This window comes from Scardinius erythrophthalmus (assembly GCF_964197995.2).
Source record: "Scardinius erythrophthalmus genome assembly, chromosome: 11".
NCBI lineage: Eukaryota > Metazoa > Chordata > Actinopteri > Cypriniformes > Leuciscidae > Scardinius > Scardinius erythrophthalmus.
The window spans coordinates 18482928-18495473 of NC_138231.1; the positions used below are offsets into that span (position 1 = coordinate 18482928).

The 12546-nt window shown below is 38.6% G+C and overlaps 1 protein-coding gene across 2 annotated transcripts in view; it reads left to right on the forward strand.

Annotated features, from left to right (window-relative positions):
* rps6kc1 (ribosomal protein S6 kinase polypeptide 1) overlaps positions 1-12546 on the forward strand; it is a 170567-nt gene that overhangs the window by 155511 nt on the left and 2510 nt on the right. For both annotated transcript variants that reach the window (XM_081379221.1, XM_081379222.1), the window contains one exon: positions 6210-6299. In XM_081379221.1, coding sequence (XP_081235347.1) covers positions 6210-6299 — 90 coding nt within the window. The remainder of the gene's footprint in view (positions 1-6209; positions 6300-12546) is intronic.

Consider the following 12546-nt stretch of genomic DNA (forward strand, 5'->3'; position numbering starts at 1 on the left):
ATTCTAAACAAACAACGCAGTTTATATACTTCGTCCTTGTTTCATTATTCATTAAGATAATAATTAATAAATGCGCGCATAATTATCAGTGAACTTGATAAATGTTGCAGATATGTTTTGCTATGCATGCACAAACAAATGCCTTTCAACTTTGTGTGCAAAATTCAGAATAAAATGAATGTGCAGCAATTTGTACAAATAGAGAGTCTAGGTCTACTATACGTGTTGTAGCCATTAAATGAGCTGATTTAGTTTAATATTTGTTAAAATATTATAATGTTATTTTTTTAATTTATGTTGATTATGAAAAGTGAACCGCACGAGTAAGATAGGATGCGCAATATCGAGAGACATGGAGCGGGTCAGACATGATTTTGACCACTTAATTAAGTTTGGTTTTGTAGAATGACTTTTTTGAAGTGAATTTCGTTTTGTATAAATTGTATCTTAATTTTAATAATTGTTTTATCAACCAATTGCCTGTATTTAATAAATAAGCAGCAAAATATAGCAGACGATAGGCCTAATCATGGAGGCGCCCGCGCGGTCACTTGCATTGCTCGTGAACAGGAGCGCATCTCATCCTAACTTAACGAAACTCAGCGTAGGCCTCACAGACATGAAATATATCTTAAGAAAGCTTGAAATGTCTTTTTAACAATTTAAAACGAAAAGAAATAGGCTACTCTCTGATTATGTAATCCATGATGTGCATTTCTCTATAGGCGCGTTCACTAAGGAGATGGCGATCGTCAACTTCATCTTTACAGCTGTTGTTGCTGTTAATAAACTAAAAATAATAGGCCTATAATTGTATTAAACAATAAATTAAATGAAATAAAACAAAAAAGCAACAAAAAAAATCCTGTTTAAGGTTTTTTTTTTTTTTACCTATAGGCCTACGCATTAAATTCAGGTAGAGTCACTGCCCTTAGTGCCCACAAAAGCGCTGAAACGGAGATGAAGGGGAACCCGTTTTTATTTATTTTTTGGCTTATTTTAACTGGCCCATCCAGTTTTCTGGAGGCCCACCTACAATCAAAATCCTGGTGCCGCTAGTGCTTCGCAGCGGTCTGATATCAAGAAATAACAGACCGCATTCCACATTGGAATTCAACCAAGCCATGTAATAATGTTTATTATTACATGGCTCGGCTGAATTCCAATGTAGAATGCGGTCTGTTATTTCTTGATAACAGACCGCTGCGAAGTATAACAGACCGTTGCCATGAAAAACAGCGCGTTGCTATGGACGCGGAACGGACTATTTTCTTTGGCGGAAGCAATACAATCGTTTTTAAATCAATAAACTCCTTTTTAAATCAATAATTCGTGTCAAATTATTTATTTATTTTGTAGTAAGCCATGTAATAAGCGGGATAATGTATAGAGAGGCGGTCGTTATAGCGAATAACAACCCCTTCAGGCTGTTCAGCCTGTCGGGGTTGTTATTCGCTATAACGACCGCCTCTCTATACATTATCCCTTACATAACTTTCAAACGGTAGAGCCTGTTCCTTTATAACATAGCCAAAGGTCGGTGTATTTTTGCTTTATACATTTTAGGCTTATTCTCAAATTCAGACTGTGTTAGGGGGGCGGGATTATTAGGCAATTTTAATCGGACAATTTGACCGGAGAGATTTAATTTTGTCGGACATTTAATTTTTTTTCCGGTCAATGTCCGGCAATTACCGGACAACGGAAACCCTGAGACATAGGTAAATGGGTTTGTCAGTTAGCCTAAAAAAAAAAAATCAGATCTTGTGCATCCTCACATTGGAGTCCCATTCATTGGAGTCCCATTCATGTACAAAGTTTGGTTTCGATACGTGACAGCGTTCCTGAGATATGGACGACTTCCTGTTTGGCGACTACGCCGCTGATTTCATTTGGCTGTGAGGGGCAAACGCTTCCGAAAATCAAAAATCCTTCTAGTAACTTTTGTGAGGCTTGGTCCAAGGATCATGTACGTCCAGTTTTGTGAAGTTCGGACCAAATTTGTGACCTGTGAAAATTTTGTTTCGCTTTGTTCAATCCAATATTGCGGACGAACGACATGGACTCGTGATATCATCTTTGCGAACAACTTACACCGGTACTGACCGGACGTTTTAAAGTTGGAACGGTGTCTCTGTCTCAAAGGGCCTAGGCGCAGGAGCTGGCCAAAATTTTTCTCCCGGGAATAATAATAAGAAGAAGAAGAAGAAGAAGAAGAAGAAGAAGAAGAAAACTTAAGAAGAACAGTAAGTGTGCTGCTTTCAGCAAGCACACTTAATAATAATAATAAGAAGAAGAAGAAAACTTAAGAAGAACAATAAGTGTGCTGCTTTCAGCAAGCACACTTAATTAACAGTAAGTAAGCTCCTCTTTAGTGCTTTTTTTATAGCTAACTAACAAAATGTGAACATTGGATAACTTTTCTGAGGTAAATGCAATGTTATGGGACATTGTTCACAAGCTGTTTTACTGGCGTCTTTCCTCGTTTGAAACTCAACGTACCATTTGATGTTTATGCATGATTTTGAATGCTATAAGTTGTATTAAAGTGGAAGAAAATAAAAAAGTGCTCTGCACTGCCACTTGAACTGAGGTGCTACAGCGATACGTCACATTTAAGAGTGTCAAATGTCATTTATTGTTTGAATTTTTCTGATAAAATGGACAGTATTTTAAAGCTGAGACTTTGTTTCATGCCAGAAGTGATTCAATACACAACGAAAGCTAACATGTTGTGATCTACTATTTAAATGTATTTTTATTATATTTGTTTGTCCCCCCTTTATCTTATAAGGAGAAATGTTTTAAAAATCTAGTTTAAAATGCATGTGCCAAGTTCTCTATTCAAGTTCACGTATTTGTCATTTTCGTTATATACATATATATATACATATATATATATATATATATATATATATATATATATATATATATATATATATATATATATATATATATGTGTGTGTATGTGTGTATATATATATATATGTGTGTATATATATATGTATATACAGTGAGGAAAATAAGTATTTAAATACCCTTCTATTTTGCAAGTTCTCCCACTTAGAAATCATGGAGGGGTCTGAAATTGTCATCGTAGGTGCATGTCCTCTGTGAGAGACATAATCTTAAAAAAAAAAAATCCAGAAATCACAATGTATGATTTTTTTAACTATTTATTTGTATGATACAGCTGCAAATAAGTATTTGAACACCTGAGAAAATCAATGTTAATATTTGGTACAGTAGCCTTTGTTTGCAATTACAGAGGTCAAACGTTTCCTGTAGTTTTTCACCAGGTTTGCACACACTGCAGGAGGGATTTTGGCCCACTCCTCCACACAGATCTTCTCTAGATCAGTCAGGTTTCTGGGCTGTCGCTGAGAAACACGGAGTTTGAGCTCCCTCCAAAGATTCTCTATTGGGTTTAGGTCTGGAGACTGGCTAGGCCACGCCAGAACCTTGATATGCTTCTTACAGAGCCACTCCTTGGTTATCCTGGCTGTGTGCTTCGGGTCATTGTCATGTTGGAAGACCCAGCCTCGACCCATCTTCAATGCTCTAACTGAGGGAAGGAGGTTGTTCCCCAAAATCTCGCAATACATGGCCCCAGTCATCCTTTCCTTAATACAGTGCAGTCGCCCTGTCCCATGTGCAGAAAAAAAAACCCAAAGCATGATGCTACCATCCCCATGCTTCACAGTAGGGATGGTGTTCTTAGGATGGTACTCATCATTCTTCTTCCTCCAAACACGTTTAGTGGAATTATGACCAAAAAGTTCTATTTTGGTCTCATCTGACCACATGACTTTCTCTCATGACTCCTCTGGATCATCCAAATGGTCATTGGCAAACTTAAGACGGGCCTTGACATGTGCTGGTTTAAAGGGACACTCCACCCATTTGCACTAAGCTTTGCATTGTTAGAAACCCAGTCATACTATTGAATGGTCGTGCAACACTCTCTCATTTTCGCCTGAGACGGGAGAAATCCGTTATTTACCTCTTACACTTCCTCCCACAATGACGCAAAAATCGTCATTTTGCGTCATTGTCGGAGGAAGTGTAAGAGGGGGGGATTTCTGTTGAGACTACAAGCACTAGTTCCTCATCTTTCCCAGGGGGCGGGACCCGCTCACGCTACAGACCTATTACAGATCAGTGGGTGGGACTTTACTCTCTGAAACTGAAAGCAATATCCTCCATCTTGTTTGAAGCTAAGCTAACAGACGCTGTGGAGACAGATGTACAGTTATGACAATAGCGGAGGAGAGTACTCAATATGATATAGAAGATGATGATTTTGGAAGTCTGATGCTTGAATCAGGTGTTTGTGGCTACCTTTACAAGCCGCATTATAGCGAAGAGCACCCGAGGCAGAAGACCTGCCTGCCGCGGACGAGGAGCCCGGACTGGCTCGAGTTAGGGCGGACTGGTGGAGCCGGTGATCTCACTATGCAACTCATAGACTGTAAGATGCAACTACGATATATATATACGAGATAGAGTCCGTCTGCGGCAAAGAATTTCAACGATGACAATTTCTCCTGGACGAAATCTCTGAATCAGACGAGGACACGGACGTTTGTGTTGTGAACTATCCTAGATTCGCACCGCATATGTTCTGACTAAACATCCTGGTACCATGTAATAATTCACCTTTTCGAAAGAAATACAAACGAGGAGTAATGCACTAATGAGTTCGCCAACTAACTAGACATTTTGTGTGAAATGAATTTCAAGCTCTGGTGGTAGCTAGCCTTGTAGACGGAAGAGTGATTTCTCTTATAGGCAGATATGCGCTGTTCTGGATTAGTGGAGTGGCTTGCGGAGCTGTGCAATGTGGTGCATTGTGGGAGTTGTTGTCTTTCATACAAATGCGTCCTGAAGTTATTTTTTGTCTTTCCTCGGTCACGAAGGCACCAAATTCAGAATTTATTTTACATTTCGACTACATATATGACCCACTTTCAATAAAAAACAATGTTCCTATGGGTGGAATGCCCCTTTAAGCAGGGGAACCTTCCGTGCCATGCATGATTTCAAACCATGACGTCTTATTGTATTACCAACAGTAACCTTGGAAACAGTGGTCCCAGCTCTTTTCAGGTCATTGACCAGCTCCTCCCGTGTAGTTCTGGGCTGATTTCTCACCTTTCTTGAGGATCATTGAGACCCCACGAGGTGAGATCTTGCATGGAGCCCCAGTCCGAGGGAGATTGACAGTCATGTTTAGCTTCTTCAATTTTCTAATGATTGCTCCAACAGTGGACCTTTTTTCACCAAGCTGCTTGGCAATTTCCCCGTAGCCCTTTCCAGCCTTGTGGAGGTGTACAATTTTGTCTCTAGTGTCTTTGGACAGCTCTTTGGTCTTGGCCATGTTAGTAGTTGGATTCTTACTGATTGTATGGGGTGGACAGGTGTCTTTATGCAGCTAACGACCTCAAACAGGTGCATCTAATTTAGGATAATAAATGGAGTGGAGGTGGACATTTTAAAGGCAGACTAACAGGTCTTTGAGGGTCAGAATTCTAGCTGATAGACAGGTGTTCAAATACTTATTTGCAGCTGTATCATACAAATAAATAGTTAAAAAAAATCATATATTGTGATTTCTGGATTTTTTTTTTAGATTATGTCTCTCACAGTGGACATGCACCTACGATGACAATTTCAGACCCCTCCATGATTTCCAAGTGGGAGAACTTGCAAAATAGCAGGGTGTTCAAATACTTATTTTCCTCACTGTACGTATGTGTATATATATATATATATATATATATATATATATATATATATATATATATATATGTGTGTATATATATATATATATATATATATATATATGTATATATATATGTATATATATATATATATATATATATATATATATATATATATGTGTGTATATATATGTATATGTATATATGTATATGTATATGTGTGTGTGTGTGTGTGTGTGTGTGTGAAATGTTTTTCAGTTTTCATTAAACCATTTTGGTGGAGTCTTAAATTATAAGTAAGACTAGTGCACATTACAGAATAACTTTAAGGCCGTGGTGTAATTTGATCAGGGTTGGATTGACTCATCTCTCTCTCTCTCTCTCTCTCTCTCTCTCTCTCTCTCTCTCTCTCTCTCTCTCTCTCTCTCTCTCTCTCTCTCTCTCTCTCTCTCTCTCTCTCTCTCTCTCTCTCTCTCTCTCTCTCAGGTCGTGTGCAGCTGACCTATTTCTGTATCTGGAGTGATGTAGAGGAGTCATGTGACCCCAACGCCTTCTCGAAGATGTATTGCGCACCAGGTCAGCTTGTCTTAACATTATAGACACATTCTGTACTGTTTTTGTGCTCTCTTTTTTTTTCTTTTTTTTTTTGACATGCACTGTATGTCATCTTTCTTTTGAGTTCACCATCCACCACAATCAATTATGGAGTTTTATAAAAGATAATTTAAAGGGGTGGTATAATGTCCTTTTCACAAGATGTAAAATAAGTCTTTGATGTCCCCAGAGTGTGTATGTGAAGTGTTAGCTCAAAATACCCCACAGATACTTTTAGATGGCATGTTAAAATTGTCATTTTTTGAGGGTGAGCAAAAACACACTCTTTTTGTGTCTGTCCCTTTAAATGCAAATGAGCTGCTGCTCCCATCACAGAGGGCGGAGCTTCAACCACTTGTGTCCTTTTACCTCACACAGACATGCACTGAAAATTTCAAAGACAACATGTAGAATGCAACAGGACATTTCTGAATTGGTTAGTTGATGAATTTAGGTAGCTTATGTGTAGTTATCTTCTAGTCATTGATTAGCATATTCTGTCATGATAATCTATAAATCGCGTCACCGGGGACAGGGTTTATGTAAATTTTAGGGTTTGTGATGTCACACAGGATATAAACCGACTGCTGTTCAAACAGATCAATCCTTGAAACCAGGAGTCAAATCCATATCCTGATTGTAAAATCTGATAAAAGTGTGCAGAGATGCCCAGGCTACCGCCACACAAATATCCTCCAAAGGCGTACACTTAAATAATGCCTGTGATGAAGCAACACCCATAGTAGAATTAGCCTGACTACTAAGAGAGGCGAAGACAGTCGACTCTCACGCATCTCCTAGGCAAGAAAAATCACATCTTTTCACCAAACGCAACATCCTTGTTTTGCAGCCCCATCCCACTTGTTTAGACCACCAAAACAAATAACTGATCTGATTTACACCACTGGAAAGTGCGGTTGATGTAAATCCTCAGTGCCCACACAGGACAAATTCTTGCTTCTCTTCCTCCTGCGAATGAAAAGGCGGAGAATAAAAAGACTGCAAGACCACAATTACAATTATCTCGGTAGCTGACTCCAATGGTTCAAAGGGAGGATCTGTTAAACCCTCAAAGACTATAGATGAGTCCCAAGAAGGAACATGAAGACTGTGAAAGGTCTCATTCATCTCGTCCCACACATGAAATGAGAGAAGTGAAAGCCTCCCTAAAGAAACACCCCCAATAGGTACATGTCCTGCAGAAAAACGATCTTGAAGGAACTCTAGTATTGAACCAACTGTGCAGTGAACTGGGTCCAAGTTGCAGATTCCTACACAAGGACACAAACAAACGGCACTTGAAATCATACAGCTTTCTGGTAGAAGGAGCTCTTGCATTAAAAAGGGGTCTCTGTAATCTTAAGCCCTATTCGGACGGGACTAGTTTAACATGGAGAGGTGGGGTAAAGTAATTATTACCAGAGCTTCTCTGTGATTTTAGTCCCGTCCGAATGTTCCATCTCAGTAATTATTACGGACAATGTCAGTAAAGATTATGGCAAATTTTACCTTCTGTAAAAAGGTCCGGAAAAATTTGCTCAGGTAAAACTGATCTTGTGCAAATAGACCCACTATAAAAAAATGTAAGTATGTAAAAATGTAATTTCCTGTTTAAAAGTAGTTTTCCACATTTTTTTCAAGTATCGAGGCGCTCGAAGCATTCAGTTGCATTCTAGACGGTGGAACAATTCTGTGGCAAAACTCAAGTGTTTTCTGCATAACATTCAGATAAAAAAGAAGGTCGAAAGACAGTTAGAGGCACTTGTTAGAGGCACAAAACTTCTTTTAGCGTTAGGTAAGCGTTTTAACGTTACCAACATAATCCTATCTGAATTGAATTAAAGGTACAAAATGTAAGAATTTTGTATCAAAATATCCAAAAACCACTTGCACAGTGTTATATATTTCTTTCAATTGTGTACTTCCATTATCCTAAATGTTTCCAAGAATTTGAAAATTCAGAGAAATTCACAATTTTAAAAGTGCCCATCCCTGTTCACTTGTCGCCTGTCTATGATGTAATATCTGTGTTATCCCTGGTTTCCGCTTGTACTGCCATAGTAACCATGGCGACAGCCGTGGACAACTGCGTAGTGCGTAACGTCTAGCGGCACGCTGTTGTTGTTTCGTTCAAACATTATGGACAATGGCAAGCAGACTTTGGGACAAAAGGAGAACTAAAACGAGGATCAATATCAGTGTGGCGTTTTCGAGATGCGTTTCCTGTCGTTTTCTGACCAGCCATTAAGGGACGGACTACTTGAGCCGCAAGCTATTAAGTCTGAAGGGGAGTAAGGCCATGAAGTGACAGACTGCAGAAGTTGTGTGCTTTGTGGCACTAACCTCCAGATCAATCACCCTTTTGGTCTTCTTGACTTCCTCAGAAGTAAAGCCATCCCTCTCATCGTAAGTTCTTAAGTCAAGTCAAGCTTTACAGTGATAATAGGAAATTAAAGTAACAGAGATTGTTTTGGCTTTTTAGCAGCTCTAGAATAAAGTTATTGTCCAGCTAAAGTTAGTTTTGATTGATTCACTTCCGTCGCAATGATCATTAGTTATTAACATAGGGGCCGCTAACACGACACCATTTTAACAGAAAACTCTTAAGTTCTCTCTGCGCAAACTTTAAAAACGCTAACCTGTGAGAACGCTGATGGCGTGCACATGCGCATTAAAGATGGTACACCTGCAGAACCGCCATGGTATGCAGCTCTGCATCCACAGCCATTTAAGACTTACTGAGTGCTGGCGTAGTCCTACACAGCTTAGACAGTAGCATTAGATGCAATCTCAAAGTAAGAGCTATAGACTGTGAGAGATAGACCTCTAGCATCTCCTGAGGGCTACATCACAATGAGGGCTTCTGGGCTCAGCACAAATTCTCATGTCATGTCAATAATTTATATTTTCAAAGAAGTTTTTATTTACTAGAGGGAAAATCTTAATTTGTCATGATACCAAAGTGGAAAGAGGTCAAAGACGATGGAATGCAACTGTGCAGTAGATAGTAATGAATGACTTTGTAAAGTTATTTCAGTTTTAAAGGGGGGGTGAAATGCTATTTCATGCATACTGAGTTTTTTACACTGTTAAAGAGTTGGATTCCCATGCTAAACATGGACAAAGTTTCAAAAATTAAGTTGTACGTTTGATGGAGTATTTCTGTACCAAAAATACTCCTTCCGGTTTGTCACAAGTTTCGTAAAGTTTTTTTTTAGTATGGGCATGTGTGACGTCAGATGGGGCGGAATTTCCTTATACGGGTCCTAAGGGCACTTCTCCCGGAAGGGCGCGCGCGCACCGGTAGACCAGTGCGAGAAAGCGAAAGCAGTACGCCCATCATAGCGCTGTGCTCGGCTTTAGGGAAGTATTTGCCGGATTTGCAGATCGTCTAATGCTTAAGGATGGAGCAGTCCCAACGATAAAGGTTCACGGTCGTGCGTTGGAACCGCAGGCGGTGAGTAAAACTGCTTCAAATGTCTGTGTGTTGTTAGCTTTCGGCGTGTAAGCAGTAAGCACAGCAAGTAAACAACATGATCACGTATAGTTAATGTATCTATGGAGCATGCGATGTATGGTGTGTGTGTGTGTGTGTGTTTAAATACATTTGTTTAGCTGGCCACTGTAGGTGTCTGTTTGTTTATTGTAAAACCACTCCAAACAACAATACACAAAGAGTGTGAAAATATGTTGAAATAAATGAATTATTTCATAATAAACCTAGTTCACACAAAGTGCGCTTCTCCATTGAAATGCGCTACTATTCCATTGTTTTTCTATGAAAATACTAGTCTGATGTGCAAAACTGTTCCGCTTGCTACTGCTAAGTCACATACAATAATCCATAAACCAATTCATGTCCTCATAAACCACGAGTAAACACACACAAATGTTGTTAAACTCGCGCATGACATGGTGTTCTAAAAACACTGCGCTCAAGTTAAAATCATTTCTGCTTTTAAAAAACTCTCGAGACCTTGTGTTTTTCCCCCATTTCACTGCCCATCTCACGTTTTTCTAAGCAAAAACGCGTTCTGTATGTATGCTAGTGATTCTTTAGCTCCGCCCACACGGCACGCCTCCAGCCGCTCTGTTTTTTCCGGAAAGACTCGGTACAGCCTATCTTTCTTTTATAAATATAATAAAACTAAAGACTTTTTGGAGATATGAAGGATGCAATACTACTCTATAGGTACTCAAGATTAATATGAGATTGACTAAAACTGAGTGTTTCACCCCCCCTTTAAATTCAGTAATATTAGTTGCTAGCAGGGTTCGAAATGAGGGGGGTCTGGGGGGGTCCCGGACCCTCCATAAGTCATTAGGGACCCCCCATAAGAATTTATTTTTGGATTTTGGGGGGTCCCCGACAAATATATTTTAACATTAAAAATGATTGTGAAAATTATAGGTCTTTAGTGACGTTTTATATTTATAACAGTAATTAATTTATTTCCTAGCGCGAGGCAGCAATCAGGGCAGCTATTAGCCGAGTGAGTTCCTATACAGCGTCACAGATTGTTGTTGTGGTGCTCCCGCAGACACGCACTGTAGCTGAACGCGGCAAAACGAAACCTCACAAAGAGTGAAAACCTGAATGAAATCCTGTAAGTGCTTCGATTATGTTTATATCTCCATAATTGCTTATAGTTAAATATTCAAGTTCGAGTTCCTATATCAAAAGTTGCATTAACTAGATACCCAGTGTAATGATTAGAAGAGTAGGGTCCGTAGCCTACGTTTGTCTACGTTTCTTGCTAGCTGTAAGGTTATGTGTATGAAGCCAAATGATCTGCCAGCTAACAGCAGACTATGGAAGCTTGTTTCTGCCACAGAGTGAAAAATAAAAAAGGTAATAGCGACTTTTTAATCTCACAATTCTGACTTTTTTCTCACAATTGAGAGTTTACATCTCACAATTCTGACTTTTTATCTCAGAATTACGTGATATAAAGTCGCAATTACAGGTTATAAAGTCAGAATTGCGCGATACAAAATCGCAGTTGTGTGTTAAGTCAAAATTGCGTGATATAAAGTCGCAGCTGTGTATAAAGTCAGAATTATGAGATATATACTCGCAATTGCGAGAAATATAGGCTACTTGAAATTCTGACTTTTTTTCTCAGAATTGCATGTTTATATCTCGCAATTCTGACTTTATAATACGCAATTAGGAGATATAAAGTCAGAATCGCATGATATAAAGTCGAAATTGCGTGTTATAAAGTCAGAATTGTGAGATATAAACTATTCTGAGGTAAAAAAAAAAAAAGTCCGTCTTTTTTCCCCTTAGAATTGGACTTTATATATCACAATTGTTAGTTTATATCTCACAATTCTGAGAAAAGATGAATTGCGAGATAAAAACTCGCAATTATGTGTTATAAAGTCAGTAGCCTATATTGCGTGATATATAGCCTAAAGTCGCAATTGTGAGAAAAAAAGTCAGAATTCGGACTTTATAAGACGCAATTGCGACTTTATTTCATCCAATTCTGACTTTATATCTCGCAATTCTGACTTTATATCTCGCAATTCTGAGGGAAAAAGAGGAAAAAGAACTTGCTACTTTGTTGCTCCAGAGTTAGAGGTTTACCTGTTAGATTATAGCCACTTCTCCAGGCACCACTACAATACTGGGCCTAGCCCAAACCATGAAAACATCCCAAGACCATTATCCCACCTTCAACATTGGTCCATATAATTTTGCCTACAGTATATAGTGTAGCAAGGTAGTCTTCAGAATTTTTAATAATTGAATTTTAGGGGACCCCCCAAGAGTCCTAAGTCATTTCGAACCCTGGTTGCTAGTATATGAAGAGCTTTCATACAAGCAATATAAAGTCATTGACTCTTTTTGACACTTTTTTTATGTAATTTAATTCCTTTTTTTCATGTACCATGCATAAATCATATGAATGTTTATACATTTAAGATTATCCTCTGGTACAATAGAAACAAGAGCATTTGGTTGGTTGTTAGTTTTTTTGTTGTTGTTTTTTTTAAATGTTTAGTATTTGTTTGGATTTGAGTCCTTCCGTATTTTGTTTTCTATCAGCATGGTGACATCGTAATAACTTCTTGACTCACAAGTAGGAGCTTTATTGCCTCATAAGGTAATGTCGATTGATTGTGCTAATTATTTATGCGCTGTTGATGAGGAGTAGCAAAAAATTTGGTTGGTTTATGAGTTAACATTCTTACACCTATTACACATCTTCTGAATATT